Source organism: Lepidochelys olivacea, assembly GCF_965140295.1.
Source record: "Lepidochelys olivacea isolate rLepOli2 genome assembly, chromosome: 2".
In the NCBI taxonomy this organism is placed as follows: domain Eukaryota; kingdom Metazoa; phylum Chordata; order Testudines; family Cheloniidae; genus Lepidochelys; species Lepidochelys olivacea.
This window is the reverse complement of record NC_140412.1, coordinates 3149251-3167714: the sequence shown is the minus strand read 5'-3', so window position 1 is coordinate 3167714 and position 18464 is coordinate 3149251. Positions and strand designations below refer to the sequence as shown.

General features: G+C 59.0%; 1 protein-coding gene across 2 annotated transcripts in view; it reads right to left on the bottom strand.

Annotated features, from left to right (window-relative positions):
• The window catches only part of KIFC2 (kinesin family member C2), a 34519-nt gene extending 18489 nt beyond the window's left edge, over positions 1 to 16030 (bottom strand). The window contains exons 1-4 of one of the 2 annotated variants that reach the window (XM_084618834.1): positions 15867 to 16030; positions 7517 to 7586; positions 7047 to 7213; positions 4431 to 4683 (exon numbers count right to left, since the gene is read on the bottom strand). In XM_084618834.1, coding sequence (XP_084474960.1) covers positions 4431 to 4683; positions 7047 to 7213; positions 7517 to 7586; positions 15867 to 15947 — 571 coding nt within the window. In that variant the 5' untranslated portion in view covers positions 15948 to 16030. The remainder of the gene's footprint in view (positions 1 to 4430; positions 4684 to 7046; positions 7214 to 7516; positions 7587 to 15866) is intronic. The other variant, XM_084618835.1, reaches the window with a different exon arrangement.
• Between the last annotated feature and the right edge of the window lie 2434 nt (positions 16031 to 18464).

Sequence of the window (18464 nt, the reverse complement as noted above, 5' to 3'; positions counted from 1 at the left end):
CCCGGCCAGGTTTATTGTCAAATGAAAGAGTCTCTAGCTCCCCGGATAAGATGTCTACAGTTCTGCTAGTACATATGTGCTCCCTGACAATGGATCATCTCAGCCAGTGGCAGGATTTACCACTGCCCCCTAGGCCAAACCAAGACATCCACTCAGGAGTGCATTCATAGCCACAGCTACAAACAAGTTACACATCACTCCTGACGCATAGAGGTGCAACCCCTCTAGGTGTTAGGGTGCCGCCTCTCACAAAACAACCCTACCATATTACTTTCCTGCCCCTGTCTTTAGGATAGGTCAGCCTGTTCCTGTTATCTGTGGGGTACGCGCTTGTACCAGTGTTCTGGTACCATCCTGGCACGTGTTTCCATAACTAGTGCCCAGTACCTTTTAGGGATGTGTATTTTTACAACATCAGCCCTCTTCTTGCCAGATTCTGTGAGCAGGGCCTGCCTCTGGCTCACAGCTTAACTTTGCTTTATGTCAGCAAAATCTTGACCATTACTTTAGTTCAGGCCTTACGCTTCATACCAGGCCTCTGAAGCAAAAGTTTGTTTCAGGGCATCATCTTACTACAGATGGATTGATGGATATGTTGGATGGATGGTTGGTTGTGTTGGACGGTTGGGTGGATGGGTGGGTGTCTTGGATAGATGGATAGGTGGGTGGGTGTGTTGGATGGTGTAGTAGGAAGAGAGCCTGAGACATAAGCCCTTGTGTCAGAGGCCTGGAATGAGGCAGGACCTGCTCACAAAATCTGGTAAGAACAGGGCTGATATTGCAGAAACACACATTCCTAAGAAGTGCTAGGCACAGAGCACTCATGCAAACACATCTCGATATCAAGTGGTACCAGAACATCCCAATATCAAGGATGGTAGAAAAACATTCCCCAAAGATAAAAGGAACACACTGACCCCTCTTAAAAGATAAGGTCAAGATGACAGTATGTAATAGAGATGTTTTGATCGAACCAACATGTACAAGGTGATGGGTGATAATTCGCCACGTCAGGGGGCAGTAACTATGTCAAAGGGGCAGTACTAACTTGTTTGTATTAGGGCAGGGGTCGGTAACCTTTCACAAGTGGTGTGCCAAGTCTTCATTTATTCACTCTAATTTAAGGTTTCGCGTGCCAGGCATACATGTTAATGTTTTTAGAAGATCTCTTTCTATAAATCTATAATATATACCTGAACGATTGTTGTATGTAAAGTAGATACGGTTTTTAAAATGTTGAAGAAGCTTCATTTAAAATGAAATGAAAATGCAGAGCCCCCTGGGCCGGTGGCCAGGACCTGGGCAGTATGAGTGCCACTGAAAATCAGCTCACGTGCTGCCTTCAACACGCGTGCCATAGGTCGCCTACCCCTGTATTAGGGTATAAAGATGTATCTCAGAGGGAATATCTTTGTCTGGCCTAGGGAGGAACGGAAAGTCCCATCGTTCATTGAGCTGGTCCATTGTTATGGGCATACATGTATTAGTGGCCCAGTAGTCTGTGGGATACTAGTACTGCACTTCTTCGACAATAAACCTGGCTGGGTGCCTTCGTCCCTTAACGGATCTTGTGCTTATTGAGCGGTTCGCTCAAGGTCTGCTGTGCCAGCTGTCTGCACAGGGCTGGGGCGGTACAAAGAGGGAACACACACAAGCAGCCAAATATTTATCAACATCTAACCACAGATGGATGGATGGGTGGATGTGCTTGATGGTTGGGCAGATGGATGAGTGTGTTAGATGGACAGAGAGATGAATTCATGGTGTGTTGGATGGATGGGTGGATGAGTGTGTTGGATGGCTGGACAGATGGATGAGTGGGTGTGTAGGATAGACAGGTGGACGGATGGGTGAGTGTTGGATGGATGAATAAATGGACAGGTGTGCTGGATGGGTGGGTGGATGAGTATTTTGGATGGATGAATTGATGCCTGATCTGCCTGTCCATCCAATACACCCATGCATCCACCTGTCCATCCAACACACCTACCCACACATCCATCACACCCTCCATTCATCCACCCAAAATACTCATCCACCTTCCCCTCCAACACACCGGTCCATCCGTTCATCCATCCAACATGCCCACACATCCATATGTCCTACCAACACACCATCCATTCATTCATCCGTCCATCCAACACACTCATCCATTTGCCCACCCATCCAACACACGCACCCATCCATCCAACACACTCATCACAGAATCATAGAATATCAGGGTTGGAAGGGACCTCAGGAGGTCATCTAGTCCAACCCCCTGCTCAAAGCCAGACCAATCCCCAACTAAATCATCTTAGCCACGGCTTTGTCAAGCCTGACCTTAAAAACTCCTTCCTTAGAAGTTTTTAAGGTCAGGCTTGACAAAGCCCTGGCTGGGATGATTTAGTTTGGGGTTGGTCCTGCTTTGAGCAGGGGGTTGGACTAGATGACCTCCTGAGGTCCCTTCCAACCCTGATATTCTATGATTCTATGATGAGTGTGTTGGATGGATGAATGGATGGGTGGGTGTGTTGGATGAGTGTGTTAGATGGACAGACGAATGAATGGATGGTGTGTTGGTTGGACATATGGATGTGTGGGCATGTTGGATGGATGAACGGACAGACCGGTGTATTGGAGGGGAAGGTGGATGAGTATTTTGGGTGGATGGATGGAGGGTGTGATGGATGTGTGGGTAGGTGTGTTGGATGGACAGGTGGATGTATGGGTGTATTGGATGGACAAGCAGATGAATGGCTGTGTTGGATGGACGGGTGGATGCATGGGTGGGTGTGTTGGATGGACGGGTGGATACATGGGTGTGCTGAATGAATGGATGGATGGACAGGTGTGTTGGATGGGAGGGTGGATCACTATTTTGGGTGTGTGAATGGTGCATTGGATGGGTGGGTGTGTTGGACATACGGGCAAATTGATGCATGGACATGTTGGATGGATGAACGGATGGGTGCATGTTTTGGATGAACGGATGGGTGCATGTGTTGGATGGATGGGTGGGTGGTGTGTTGGATGAATAGATAGATGGTGGGTTGGGTGGGTGGTATGTTGGATGGATGGGTGGGTGTGTTGAATGGGTGGGTGGATGGTGTGTTGGATGGAAGTGTGGGTGGTGTGTTGGATGAATAGATGGATGGTGCGTAGGATGGGTGGGTGGTGTGTTGGGAGGGTGTGTTGGACAAACAGATGGATGGTATGTTGGGTGGCTGGATGGTGTGTTGAATGGGTGGGTTTGTTGGATGGACGGGTGGATGGTGTGTTGGATTAATAGATGGATGGTGCACTGGGTGGATCGATGGGTGGGTGTGTTGAATGGGTGGGCAGATGGTGTGTTGGATGGATGGGTGGGTGTGTTGGATGGAGGTGTGGGTGGTGTGTTGAATGGGTGGATGGTGTGTTGGATGGATGAGTGGATGGTGTGTTGAATGGGTGGGTGTGTTGGATGGATGGGGGTGTGTGTTGAATGGGTGGGCAGATGGTGTCTTGGATGAGTGGGTGTGTTGGATGGATGAGTGGATGATGCGTTGAATGGGTGGGTGTGTTGGATAGACAGGTGGATGGTGTGTTGGATAGGTGGGGGTGTTGGATGAATAGATGGTGTGTTGGGTGGATGGATGGGTGGGTGTGCTGAAGGACGGGTGTGTTGGATGGACGGGTGGATGGTGTGTTGGATGGATGGGTGGATGTGTTGAATGGGTGAGCGGATGGTGTGTTGGATGGGTGGGTGGGTTTGCTGGATGAATAGATGGATGGTGTGTTGGGTGGATGGATGGGTGGGTGTGTTGAATGGATGGGTGGATGCGTGAGCTGCGGTTCACTGGTTCATCGGGTTACTTCAGAAGACGAAGTCCCTGCAGATCAGTCTCTGTGACTCATTCAGTCCTTGGCCTCTCTCCAGAGGCTGCCCAAGAGGGGCCGACTGACTACCACTCATCACCATTTCGTTTGGACACTGCCCCTTAGCCGAGACCCTCCAGCACACTCTGCCTCCAGTGGCCTCATGGGGCAGCCGAAGCTGCCCGACAGGTGACTTTGAGCAGCCACCATCCTGGAGGTGAAGGGCTCCTCCCCCCTATTACCAACCCCTCTCCATGTCCAACCGCCAGCCAGGTTTCCTCCCATCACCAGTGCAGCCACCTTCCTACATCTCCAGGGCTGCAGCAGGCCCATCACCCTGGTCCTCGTGACAACCTCAGGAGCTCCTCTACCCTGTTGTCTTCAGAGGGGAGGAATTCACACAAGGCCTGACAAGGCGTAGGGGACGAGGCGGGACACCAGGCAATGGCACCCAGGCCTCGGTGGGATCCCAGCGGTGCCCAGGCCTCGGCGGGGGCGGGACTCCAGCGGCGCCCAGGCCTTGCAAATTTCACCCCCGAAGCCCAGGTGGCTGCTCATGGGTGTTGCTGCGGTTGGGACGAACGACTCCCCACCGTGCAGCGTCTCCATGACGTTCTGCTGCTCGCAGATGACGCCCTCCAGGCTCTCGATGAGGCTCAGCTTGTCCTGCACCCGCTGCCTGTAGGCCCTCCTCAGCATCCGCAGCTGCTTCCGTCGCCGGCGCTCCTCCCGGCGCAGGAGGGAGCGGTACTCCCCGGCTTGCTCCTGCAGCCGCTGCATCTGGCCGTAGTGCTCCAGGAAGGAGAGGAGGTGGGACATCACCGAGATGAGCGGGGAGTCGGGGAGCTGGCGTGGGGGCCCGTGGGAGGAGCAGGGGGAGAGGGGGGCCCGTGGGGATGGTCCGGCCCGAGTGAAATGGCGGGACGGGGAGGGAGGGGCGGACATGGCAGGTCGCAGGGGCACATGGGACGTGGGGGGATGAGGGAGGTGGTTCGAAGGAGAAAAGAGAAGACAGAGCAGTTAGCGCAGGCAGAGGGTGGGGATGGTTTGCCTAGCGCGGAGGGTGGGGGCCCAGGACTCAGGAGACTGGGCCCTGTCCCTGCCCTGCCACAGACCCCGTTTGACTCTGGAGTGGGTCACTTCATCCACTGTGTCTCGGACCCCCACGCGTGCAGTGGGCTGGCTCCATGAGACGCTATAGGCTACGGTGAGGCACTACGCCCAGGGGCCAGAGGAAACCCCCAGACAGGTACCCCGCACGCAGCAGCCTGCGCAGACCTCACAGCTGCCTGGCACCATCGGCAATCGCACACCAAGAGCAGGGGCCCTGTGCGCTGGGCCCGGCACACTTCGTCGGGGACAGGTGCTGTCTGTCTGTCTGTCTCGGCTGCTGAGCGTGGGAGGAGAAGGAACTCGCCCAAGGCCACCCGTGTAGCCGGGGTAGGAAAGGGGGCAGGTCAGGCGAGCCACCCGAACACAGACCCGGGGGCCGGGCGGGACGGCACTCCGGCAGCTAGACCAAGCGCCCCCCCACCCCGTGCTCCCAGCTGCACTGCTGTGTTTAGTGCACCAGAGTGAGCAGAGCTAGCATGTCTGTCCGCACGAGCTGGGAATCACCTCCCGGCTCAGACCCAGAGCCTGGGCCGCCTCCGAGCCTGGGCTCCTGTTAGGAGCAGAGGGGTCCTTAGGGCCCGGTTCCTGGCTGCCCTGTGTCGTGTCATTGAGGCCAGCGCTCCCAATGGCAGCGTTCTACCCACGCTCTGCCAGGCTGTGCCAGGCCCTTCGGTATCACCGTGACGGGCGCTATCCAAAACCAGGCAGGTGGACATGGAGCCAGGGATGGGCAGCGCTGTAGGATTCCAGAAACCCACACACACTCCAGACCAAGACCATTGGTCCCCTCTGTGGTCTGAGACACACGGTGACCCTGGGGACACAGGGACTGGGTCCCTCCTTCTCTGCTCCAGGCCTCAGCAACCCCCTTCTGGGGAGAGGAGAGAGCTGGAAAAGCTCCTGGGTGGACAGGAGCACTGGCGACTGCCTGGTAAATAGCCAGCAGGTCAGTGAGGGCAGCAAAGCGAGCAGAGTGGAGGACAGGGACGGATGAGACCTGGGAGCTGTCTGGATGGATGGTTCTGCTGGGCTGGTACATGGCCAGTTCAGATCTGACGCGGTGGGTCCTGGTGTGACCCAAGAATCCCGGAATGCCAGCTGGCAAGGGGGTCCAGCAATATCCTGATGCTGGATTGTGCATTCTGGGTCCCCAAAAAGCGAACTGTCCACACAGATGCTGCGTAAGGGGCTATGGATGTCCACTGACAGCGTGCAGGTTTTCTATCGCACAAGGGACTTTTGTTCACCTGGCTCTCGGGCGGGACGTGAGCACCGTAAGCTAACACAGCATATACCCATGTACATACGAAGCCAGCAGGGGGATGTGAAATCAACAGGGAAGCGGCACGCCGGAAAAAGAAACCCCAGTGCGTTATCCTGATCTGAGAACATACACTGAAGTCTGGGGACTTGAGCAGAAGGCAGAGACGACACCCCCCATCCTGCACCTAGGAAGGAAGCGGGCTGGGCATTTACGGTCCTGAAAACAGGATCTCAACCCCCTTGGCTGAGACTCGGCAGAGGAGTTTGGGGGTGAGATATGCTTCATTGGCTGGCAGCTTAGCCTGCTGAGTGAAGTGCAGGCTCCAGAAAGCGTGCTATGATCTTGTTTTACAGGTAACCTTTTGTTTCCATTATTCTCCCTCGCCATCTCTTGGTTCTTTGCCAATGATCTCACCCTTGTTTTCACGATAAAGATCCCTCAGAGCCGTGATATCACACAAAGAGCGGATCCTGACTCTCACAAACAGGGGTACATGTTGGCCCCTGGGGGACAGCAGGCCTGGTACTTCTGGGAGTGTCCTGTGGAGACGGGGCTCGGGGACTGGGGTGCACCTCCTGTTAACCTGCAAGGCAAGGTAAGGGCTGGCACGGCCTGGAGGAGAGGGCCTGGGTGGCTGACAAGAGCGGGGGGTGAGGGAGTGGACACCCAGCTAAGCACAAGCAAGACTCCCCCAGCACAAGAGACGGGGAATACCAAGGGGCCTCACAGCTCTGGGCACCCCGAGACCCATCACACCTGGCCACACCTGTTTGTGTTTCATGCTCCTCATTGCCATGGAGACAGGTCTGATGGGGAACACGCCCAGATTTACCTTCCCGCCAAGGGCCTCTGTGTCCGCTGGGCAGAGCTTCCCCTCGGCAGCTTCCCGCTTGAGGGACAGGAATTCGGTGAGCGGGGTGGCGGCATCCTCCAGAAACCCGCTGTCAGGGCCAGCCTCCTCCTCCTCCGTGCCATTGTCTCGGTCGCTCTCGGAGCTGCCTGCAAAGGCGGGGACCAGCACTGGGCGGGAGCAGCAGCGCCGGGGCGCCCCTTGGTTCCCCCACCGTCGAGACAGCTGTGCCCCAGCTCAGCCACACCCCCCCCGCCCCGTGTGAGATCCACGCCCCCAACACCCCGCACCCCTCCAGGACATGGGCAGAGCTGGGACACTGTCCCAGCTCACCAGCCCGGCATGCACCGAAATACAGCCAGCACCCGCCCCCTGCAGCTGGGCCCCGTGCGAACCGGACCAGCCGCTGTGGCTCAGAGCCGTGCACGGGGCAGGGAGAGGAGGCTACGCACTGTCCAGCTCCGGCAGCTCCGGCCACAGCTTGCGTCGCCTGGCTGGCTCCGCGGAGAAGGCATCGGGGCCCTGGAGAGCAGGAGGGGAAGGAAACGTCTGTCAGCAACAGAGGCCAGGCCATGGACGGGTCCTCAGAGCCCCCCGAGCAACCTGCCCCCTTCCACGTATGGGTCCTCAGAGCCCCCCAACTAAACCTCCACTGCAAACGAGTCCTCAGAGCTCTCCCCATCACCATGGACGGCATCTCAGAACCCCTTCCCCGCAGACAGTGCTTCAGAGCCCCCTCCCCCCCCCGAGCAACCCCACACCACAGATGATGCCTCAGAGCCCCCATGGCACCACCCCTTCATGAACAGCACCACAGAGCTCCTCACCCCCTGAACACTCCCCACCATGGCTGCCCCCCCCAAGCCCCTCCGGGCACGGACAGCCCCCCCATGCCACCCCCCACCACTGTGCCCTACAGATCTCCCCAAGAAACACCCCCCAACAGACAGCCCCATAGAGCCCCCCTCACACACTCCCCCTCCACAGACAGTGTCCCCACACACCCCTGGCTACAGATAGCCCCACAGAGCCCGTTCCTGGCCATCAACAGCCCCACAGAACCCCCTCAAGTACCCCGCCACCACAGACAGCCCCATAGAGCTCCCCGCCCACTCCCCACAAGCCCAGCACAGAGCTGACCCTGCTGGGTGCAACTGATGCCCTGAGCCGGAGCCATCTCCGCGATGAAGCTGTCTAGACACCGGGAACACTCCCGGATTGCTCCCTTCAGCACTACGTGCCCAGGGCCCTGATGCACCCCAAGACCCGACCCTCTCCCACGAGGCCTGGCTGGGTGCACCAATAGGGCTGGGGAACAGCAAGGTGCTGAGCTAGCAAGATGGGAACCCTGCTAATGGGGAAGAGCCGGCCCTGCCCGGGTGCTGCCCCCGCTAACATACGCCACGGAGGAGGACACACGCCCGTTCCCCCTCGGTGCCCGGCGCACAGAGGACAAGCAGCTGCTTAGCCCCCAATGGCAAGCCCTGCTCTTTAACTCATGCTTAGCTCTGGAGGTCCCTGGTTCAGCCCAGCCCCTCGCCCAGCTACGCTGATGGGGCACCTGACTGTGTTGCCTGGCCTCACAGCGGGCACCCCCTACTGGAGGAGTCAGCATTGCACCCAGCACCGGCTGGGATGCGGGGGTGCTGCTGTCTGGGTACTGCTCTCTAGGGGGTGCTGGGAGAGCAATGCCCCACGGTGGGCTGCTGCAGAGTTGGGTGCCTGAGGGGGTCAGGGGCTGCCCACAGGGCAGCACGGAGCCAGCGTTACACTGGGGGGGGGGGCGGGGGATGCTTTGATTTAGACACAGAGACTAGCCCTGGACCCCTGAGCACAACTGCCCCAGTTTGCAAAAACCACCTCCTGCCTCCCCCACCCCGCAACCAGCCTGTACATGACACCTCGTGCATCCCCCTTCCCTCCACCACCCCCGCGGTCTAGACCCTGCCTGTCTCCGGTCCCCGGGGCAGACCCTGCTCTCCACCCAGCGGACAGATGGACTCAACCCCTCGTCCAAGCTGTCAGATGAGAATCCCTGCCCATCCTAAACCCAACGCAGCAGCACCAGTGCTGGGGAGCTGTCTGCCTCTGTGCCCCCCGCCAGGGAGACAGATCCACGGCGCAGCAAGTCAAAGCCTGAGCCAGGCCTCCCTGGACAATCAATACAGCCCGGCTGGAAACTGCACCAGCTCCCTGCTAACAAGCTGCAGCCGAGCCAACCTCGGAGCCAGCTGCGCAGAGCGGAGCCGAGTGGGGAAATGGCAGAGCGCCAGAGCCGAGATGCCAAGGGGAGGAAATGGGGCAGGCTCTCAGCACCGCCCTATGGATCCAATCAGCCCTCTGGCAGGGGAGATCACGCTGCCTTGAGCGGTCAGGCCCCCATCCTGCCGGGCCCCTTTGGAGAGAACCGACCCCCCAGCTGCTAAAGCGCCCACAGAGCCAACCCGGGCACACCTGGCACGCACATCCCGCCCCAGCAGAGGGGCCCAGCCTGGGAACGGCGCACAAAGCTCTCTGCCAGCAGAACACGAGGCACGGCCAACGCTCCTGGCCCTGTAGACGTGTCTGGCAAGGCTCAGCGGGGCTGGGCGCCGACCCGTGGCTGCGGTGAGGAGGGGTCAGAGACTGGAACAATCGATGTCTATTCAAACAACAGACAACACCCCTGCCCCCAGGCGTCCCCAGTGCAGAGCAGGGGCCCAGGGCAAAGCGGGCAGGGAAAGCCGAGGTTCTGTGCCGTGCTGACAAGCAGAGGGAGACCCAGACCCAGCCCCCCTGCGAGGGGAGGAGTGAATGAACCCCAGTCTGCTGTCCTCTGCGCTGGGTTCGACTGGAACCAGGAGGCTCAGCACAGACAGACCGAGCCCTTCAATCCCTCGCGCCTTCTGGCGCCTGCTCCAAGCGAGTGGGCCCTAGCAGGCTGGGCCCCTGCCCCTGAAGCCACACCGTCCCCAGCCCCTACTCACGTCCCTCGCGCCGCCAGTCTCTCCCACCTCCTTTCCCTGGCGCTGTCGTAACACGCTTGTGAAGCTGGAACTGTTCACAGAATCATAGAATATCAGGGTTGGAAGGGACCTCAGGAGGTCATCTAGTCCAACCCCCTGCTCAAAGCAGGGCCAATCCCCAATTTTTGACCCAAATGGCCCCCTCAAGGATTGAACCCACAACCCTGGGTTTAGCAGGCCAATGCTAAGCGTGGGTCATGTCTCTCGGGGCTGGTCCTGATAGAGGATAAGAGCCTACTGCTGCTGGTGGCTGACGGAGGGATTCCTTTAGCTCAAGCAACGAGGACCTATGCTCTGGTGTGGATCCACAGCGAAGGATGTCACTGAACCGGACCCCGAACAGGCACCCGAATGCCTGCGCTGCCATCCCTTCCCATGCACAGCCAGCTTGGGGAGTAGCCCACGCGTTACCGGCCGACCCTCAATAACAAGCCTGTGTTAAAACAGGGGTAGGTGTTAGCATTGGCACAGGGATTCCACCTGGCCCCAGCATGGGACGTGGGAAATCCAGGCCCATCCATCAACCAGGGGACAGCCTCAGCACCCGCATCTCCAGCAGCTGCCGAGGGCTGCGGTGGAGTCTCCATCCCTAGACATTTTTAAATCAAGATTGACCTCGAGCAGATCTTTCAGAAAAGCATCCAGACAGGAGTTAATGCAGGGCACTCCTAGGGCCGATGTGATAGATACAGAGATCTCACAACGGCGCCTCCTGGCCCCAGGCTCTCAGAATTGATGGAAAAAACACCAGGAAATCACTAGTGGCCCAGGAGCGAGAACACCAGAGTCCTGCAGCGGCCTTGGAAGGGATGTCAACAGGACAGGACCTGCCCCCCATGTACTCCCGAGGGCTCTCACCCCACCACGCTGGGTGCAGGATCCTAGTGATGTCACACGGGCCAGCCTGGGCAAGGATAAAGTCAACCGGCTAAGTGCACAGCTGGGTCAACAGGTTCAATTCCCCCTCCAGCAGGGCTGAGCTGCCCCCATGCCCACCCCTTCGACCCCTGGCTCTTCGCCTCCCCACTGCCAATTTCAGTCACTTCACTGGTACTGCTAAGTGCCCAGGCTGCTGGCCGCATTGATCTCCAGAACCAAAGCTGTGCCCGGGGCTGCTCTGCCACCACCATAGAATCATAGAATATCAGGGTTGGAAGGGACCTCTGGAGGTCATCTAGTCCAACCCCCTGCTCAAAGCAGAACCAATTCCCAACTAAATCATCCCAGCCAGGGCTTTGTCAAGCCTGACCTTAAAAACCTCTAAGGAAGGAGATTCCACCACCTCCCTAGGTAATGCATTCCAGTGCTTCACCACCCTCCTAGTGCAAAAGTTTTTCCTAATATCCAACCTAAACCTCTCCCACTGCAACTTGAGACCATTACTCCTCGTTCTGTCATCTGCTACCACTGAGAACAGTCTAGATCCATCCTCTTTGGAACGCCCCTTCAGGTTGAAAGCAGCTATCAAATCCCCCCTCATTCTTCTCTTCCGCAGACTAAACAAACCCAGTTCTCTCAGCCTCTCCTCATAAGTCATGTGTTCCAGCCCCCTAATCATTTTTGTTCCCCTCCGCTGGACTCTCCAATTTTTCCACATCCTTCTTGTAGTGTGGGGCCCAAAACTGGACACAGTACTCCAGATGAGGCTTCACCAGTGTCGAATAGAGGGGAATGATCACGTCCCTCGATCTGCTGGCAATGCCCCTACTTATACATCCCAAAATGCTGTTAGCCTTCTTGGCAGCAAGGGCACACTGTTGACTCATATCCAGCTTCTCGTCCACTGTCACCCCTAGGTCCTTTTCTGCAGAACTGCTGCCTAGCCATTCGGTCCCTAGTCTGTAGCGGTGCATTGGATTCTTCCATCCTAAGTGCAGGACTCTGCACTTGTCCTTGTTGAACCTCATCAGATTTTTTTTGGCCCAATCCTCTAATTTGTCTAGGGCCCTCTGTATCCTATCCCTACCCTCCAGCGTATCTACCTCTCCTCCCAGTTTAGTGTCATCTGCAAACTTGCTGAGGGTGCAATCCACACCACCCTCCAGATCATTAATGAAGATATTGAATAAAACCAGCCCCAGGACCCACCCTTGGGACACTCCGCTTGATACCAGCTGCCAACTAGACATGGAGCCATTGATCACTACCCGTTGAGCCCGATGATCTAGCCAGCTTTCTATCCACCTTATAGTCCATTCACCAGTCCATATTTCTTTAACTCGCTGGCAAGAATACTGTGGGAGACAGTGTCAAAAGCTTTGCTAAAGTCAAGGAATCGCACGTCCACTGCTTTCCCTTCATCCACAGAGCCAGTTATCTCGTCATAGAAGACAATTAGATTAGTCAGGCACGACTTGCCCTTGGTGAATCCATGCTGACTGTTCCTGATCACTTTCCTCTCATGTAAGTGCTTCAGGATTGATTCTTTGAGGACCTGCTCCATGATTTTTCCGGGGACTGAAGTGAGGCTGACTGGTCTGTAGTTCCCAAGATCCTCCTTGTTCCCTTTTTTAAAGATGGGCACTACATTAGCCTTTTTCCAGTTGTCCGGAACTTCCTCCGATCGCCATGAGTTTTTAAAGATAATGGCCAATGGCTCTGCAATCACATCCGCCAACTCCTTTAGCACTCTCGGATGCAGCGCATCCGGCCCCATGGACTTGTGCTCGTCCAGCTTTTCTAAATAGTCCCAAACCACCTCTTTCTCCACAGAGGGCTGGTCACCTCCTCCCCATGCTGTGCTGCCCAGTGCAGTAGTCTGGGAGCTGACCTTGTTCGTGAAGACAGAGGCAAAAAAGCATTGAGTACATTTGCTTTTTCCACATCCTCTGTCACTAGGTTGCCTCCCTCATTCAGTAAGGGGCCCACACTTTCCTTGACTTTCTTCTTGTTGCTAACATACCTGAAGAAACCCTTCTTGTTACTCTTAACATCTCTTGCTAGCTGCAACTCCCATTGTGATTTGGCCTTCCTGATTTCACTCCTGCATGCCTGAGCAATATTTTTATACTCTTCCCTGGTCATTTGTCCAATCTTCCACTTCTTGTAAGCTGCTTTTTTGTGTTTAAGATCAGCAAGGATTTCATGGTTAAGCCAAGGTGGTCGCCTGCCATATTTACTATTCTTTCGACACATCGGGATGGTTTGTTCCTGTAACCTCAATAAGGATTCTTTAAAATACAGCCAGCTCTCCTGGACTCCTTTCCCCCTCATGTTATTCCCCAGGGGATCCTGCCCATCAGTTCCCTGAGGGAGTCTAAGTCTGCTTTTCTGAAGTCCAGGGTCCATATTCTGCTGCTTTCCTTTCTTCCCTGTGTCAGGATCCTGAACTCGATCATCTCATGGTCACTTTCTCTCAGGTTCCCATCCACTTTTGCTTCTCTACTAATTCTTCCCGGTTTGTGAGCAGCAGGTCAAGAGGAGCATGGCCCTTAGTTGGTTCCTCCAGCACTTGCACCAGGAAATTGTCCCCTACACTTTCTAAGAACTTCCTGGATTGTCTGTGCACCGCTGTATTGCTCTCCCAGCAGATATCAGGGTGATCGAAGTCTCCCATGAGAACCAGGGCCTGCGATCTAGTAATGGGGATTTGGACCGATGGGCTTTGGACCATGGGTCCCCTCTGGACTGTTGCCCATTTTTGGCTCTGGGACTCCTGCCTCCTTTTTTTCCAGGGGAAGAATCGTTTGCTATCTCCAAGAGCTTGAGTCAGGTGATAGAGACGGCAAACTGAGCAGCACTTAGCCCCCCATTCAGGATACAGGGAACCAGGGACTGTCTGTGAGGTGGAAATACAACACATTTACAACTGATCAGAGAGCCACTTTTCCCACACGCGTCATTAACCTGTGTAACTCACTGTTACTAGACCTTATTGAGCTTAGCAAAATACAAAACAGGGCCAGACCCTTCTAAGGATCATTACCCCAGCCATGGTTACCCATTACAAAGGCTATAATCTCTCCTGGTCCCGGACATCAGCAGCCCCTAACTGAATGATGCGGGGTTAGGAAGAGATGACCCCCGGACAAGTTACTCCATAATCATCCAGTACCAGGTGCCTTGTGCCTTCCTCTGGAACGGCTGGGGCTGGTCCCTTTCACCAATAGGACAGACTGAGACTATCCCTGGTCTGTTCAACCTGCCCATTCTTATGTCCCGAGTGCTGACCCAGACAGACCGGAGGGGCCACTAATCACATTCAGAAAACAATCTCAGCTCCACAGCAAGGCATGGCGAGCGGGAGGGACGGGGCGTGCCTGGAGCCCCACCTAGCCTGAGAGCAGGGGCTGCCCGACTGGGGAGGGGCAGGTAGACTCACTCAGGCAGCTGGCTCCTTAGTGCACCCGGAGCGGGAGAGGACCTAGGGTGTGGGCTGAGCAGTCAGGAGTGGGGAGCCGGACTGAGCTGCTCTTTACATTCCCCTCGGGACCCCAGGACAGGGGGACCTGCCATGCACTTTGCTATGAGCTGGTTGGGAAAGGGGTCTGCTGCCAGGGAGACAGAGTGGGTGCGCAGTTACCATGGCAACAGATGTCTTTGAAATTCCACCACGGAATGATGGCGACAGATCGACTGTTACTTCTGGTTCCTGTCACTGCAAACCATCTCTGAGTACCACTCCTCCCCCACCAGTGTGCCAGGAATAATGGGGATCCATCCAGTCAGGGGCAGGTGCCCCCAAGTCTGCATGGCTAGGACTGAGGTACCCTCCCTCCACCTCTTCCCATGCCGGCAGAGGATCAGTGTCCCATATCACTCCCCTGGGCTGGATCCGGCAGCACCAAAGCTGACCTGGTTTCCTCCCCCTTCCCCTGGCCCGCCAGGCAGATGCGACAGCCGCAGCCAGGCGGGCTTTCATCTCTGCATTGATCAGGGAGCAGCATCCCCACAAGAGAAGCAACCACGGCTACCTGGGCACGCAGCGGCTCAGAAGCCATGCTGCCGGGGACCATGCCAAGTGGACAGAGAGCAGAGATCCAGGGCCGGCAGTGCGAAGGGCCGTGGGGCTGGGAGTGGAGAGGGAATGACTATCTGGCCCAGGACAGAGCAGTCCCACTCGGTCAGGGGACAGGGACTGGCTGCTCCAGGTCAGCAGCAAACTGAACAGCGTGAGGGGAGAGGAACAGCCCATCCCGGTGGGGCAGGTGGCAGCTTCCCATCCCTGCCATGAGTTGGGAGGACTCAGCCGGGCCTCCACCGCCCAGAAACCACCCCACGGCCTGGCACCTGGGGAGTCTGCTCAGGAGACGCCCAAGACCAGCCTGGCCGGGGGGCTGCAGGCTGGGACTGAGGTCAACAGACCTAAGGGGGGAGCCCAGGGCTGGGGGAGCAGGGGGCTGCGGGTTAGGATTGAGGGGCACCGGCAGGGCGTGGAGATGGGGGATAGGAGGGAGCACCGGGGATCTGGCTGGGGGAAGCCAGGCACCCCGGCACCGGAGGACAGTAAACAGCTGTCAGGGGCAGGTGCTGCTGGGGGCGTGCAGAGCAGCTGGGTGCCGGGGGCAAGGCGGGGGGGGTGCCGGGGGCACAGCGGGTAGAATAGCTCCCCCCCTTTGCCCTCCCCAGAGGTGGCACTGGCAGGTGTCCCGGGTCCGCACCCCGGGGCCGGGCTCCGCTAACGGGGTCCCCGTGGCCCAGCGGTCCCGTCTCACCGCTTGATCCGATCCAGAGACTGGCCCGGGCCGGGGTTCCCCACAGCGGGGGCGGCTCAGGGCCCTCTGGAGGGCATGACGCTGGCCGAGGGGGGCCGGGGTCCCCCCGCCCGGTGCCCCAGCCCCCCCCCAGCCCCCCCTACCTGCGGCGGGGGGAGCGGCGGCGGGCCGCGGCGCAGCAGCGCGTACACGATGTAGACCAGCAGCGAGTAGAAGGCGAACATGGGGGCACCGGGGGGGGCCGCCGGGGCGCCCTGCGCAGCCCAGCCCGGGGATCCCCTCGCCCGCCCGGCAGCTGCAGCGCCCGCCCCCCGGCCGAGCCAGCCGCAGCGGCTCGGAGCATGCCCAGTGCCCCCGCCCGCCCCTGGCGCTGCGGCACCGGCGGGGCCCGGGCGGGGCTGGGGGGAGCCGCCCACGGGCGGCGGGACGCGGGCACCCCCTGCAGCTCCCTGGGCATGGGCAAGACACAGGCACCCCCTGCAGCCTCCTCACGCCCTGGGCATGGGCGAGACACGGGCACCCCCTGCAGCTTCCCTCACTGACACGGGCACCCCATGCATCTCCCCTTGCCCTGGGCACAGGGGCGACTCGGGCACCCCCTGGAGCCTCTTTGTGCCCTGGGCATGGGCGAGACACGGGCACCCCCTGCAGCCTCCTCACGCCCTGGGCATGGGCGAGACACGGGCACCCCCTGCAGCTCCCCTCACTGACACGGGCACCCCATGCATCTCCCCTTGCCCTGGGCACAGGAGCGACTCGGGCACCCCCTGGAGCCTCTTTGTGCCCTGGGCATGGGCGAGACACGGGCACCCCCTGCAGCCTCCTCACGCCCTGGGCATGGGCGAGACACGGGCACCCCCTGCAGCTCCCCTCACTGACACGGGCACCCCATGCATCTCCCCTTGCCCTGGGCACAGGGGCGACTCGGGCACCCCCTGGAGCCTCTTTGTGCCCTGGGCATGGGCGAGACACGGGCACCCCCTGCAGCTCCCCTCACTGACACGGGCACCCCATGCATCTCCCCTTGCCCTGGGCACAGGGGCGACTCGGGCACCCCCTGGAGCCTCTTTGTGCCCTGGGCATGGGTGAGACATGGGCACCCCATGCAGCTCCCCTCCTCTGGGCACGTGTGAGACACGGGTACTCCCTGCAGGCTCTTTGTGCCCTGGGCATGGGCGAGACACGGGCACCCCCTGCAGCCTCCTCACGCCCTGGGCACAGGGGCGACTCGGGCACCCCCTGGAGCCTCTTTGTGCCCTGGGCATGGGCGAGACACGGGCACCCCCTGCAGCCTCCTCACGCCCTGGGCATGGGTGAGACACGGGCACCCCCTGCAGCTCCCCTCACTGACACGGGCACCCCATGCATCTCCCCTTGCCCTGGGCACAGGAGCGACTCGGGCACCCCCTGGAGCCTCTTTGTGCCCTGGGCATGGGCGAGACACGGGCACCCCATGCAGCTCCCCTCCTCTGGGCACGTGTGAGACACGGGTACTCCCTGCAGGCTCTTTGTGCCCTGGGCATGGGCGAGACACGGGCACCCCTTGCAGGCTCGTCAGCCCTGGGCACAGGGGCGACTCGGGCACCCCCTGGAGCCTCTTTGTGCCCTGGGCATGGGTGAGACATGGGCACCCCATGCATCTCCTCACGCCCTGGGCACAGGGGCGACTCGGGCACCCCCTGGAGCCTCTTTGTGTCCTGGGCATGGGCAAGACACGGGCACCCCTTGCAGGCTCGTCAGCCCTGGGCAGCGTGGATCTGCAAGACCCAGGGGGCCTGCAGCCTCCTTGGCCCCTGCTGGTAGTGACAGACACCTGGCCAGAGCCCCAGGCCCCAGGCCGCTGTGGTGAGTGTAGGGTCTGAGTGTAGGGCCTGACCCGGGGGGGCGTGAGCTGCTGGCCATGGGGAGGGCTGCGGGCTCTGAGAGATGCAGAGAGCTGTGACAGGGTGGGCATCATGCCCATTTCTCTGCCCCACAGCCCTAGGGAGCTTGAACCACAGCAGGGAGTGAGTGCAGGGGCGTGGGTCCGAGACATGCAGCACAAGGGCTGGAGCAGGAGGGTTAGCTATGGAGCCCCATGAAATAATCCCCCCCCCACCCCCAGTTCCCCGAAAGATTCCCCGTAGGGAGCGTGATGTGCTTTGGGGTGTGGAGGGGGTCTCCAGGGCGCTTTGGCTGCCTCTGTGGCAGGGGAGAGGCAGGGCTCTCCCGGTTGCCCCAGGAACCAATTCAGCCAGGCCCTAGCGCAGGGGTGGCCAGCCTGAGCCTGAGGAGGAGCCAGAATTTATCAATGCACATGGCCAAAGAGTCCCAGTAATACGCCAGCAGCCCCCCATCAGCTCCCCCCACGGGCAGCCCCGCCGAACAGCGCCTCCCCCTCCCTCCTGATCAGCTGTTTCGTGGGGTGCAGGAGGCTCTGGGGGGAGGGGGGAGGAGCGAGGGCACGGCCGGCTCAAGGGAGGGGGCGGGAAGGGGTGGCGTGGGGGCAGGGCCTGGGGCAGAGCCGGGGGTTGGCAGCGAGCCCCCCCCGGCACACTGGGAAGTTGGCGCCTGTCGCTCCAGCCCCGGAGTCGGTGCCTGGCCAAGGAGCCGCACGTTAACTCCTGAAGAGCCGCGTGTGGCTCCGGGCCCCAGGTGGGCCACCCCGGCCTAGCGCGGCAGCGCTCCGTGCTGAGCCCACCAGCAGAGGGGTGAACGGGTCCACTGGGGCCTCCGTCCCGCCAGGGGCAGCGGGAACAGCA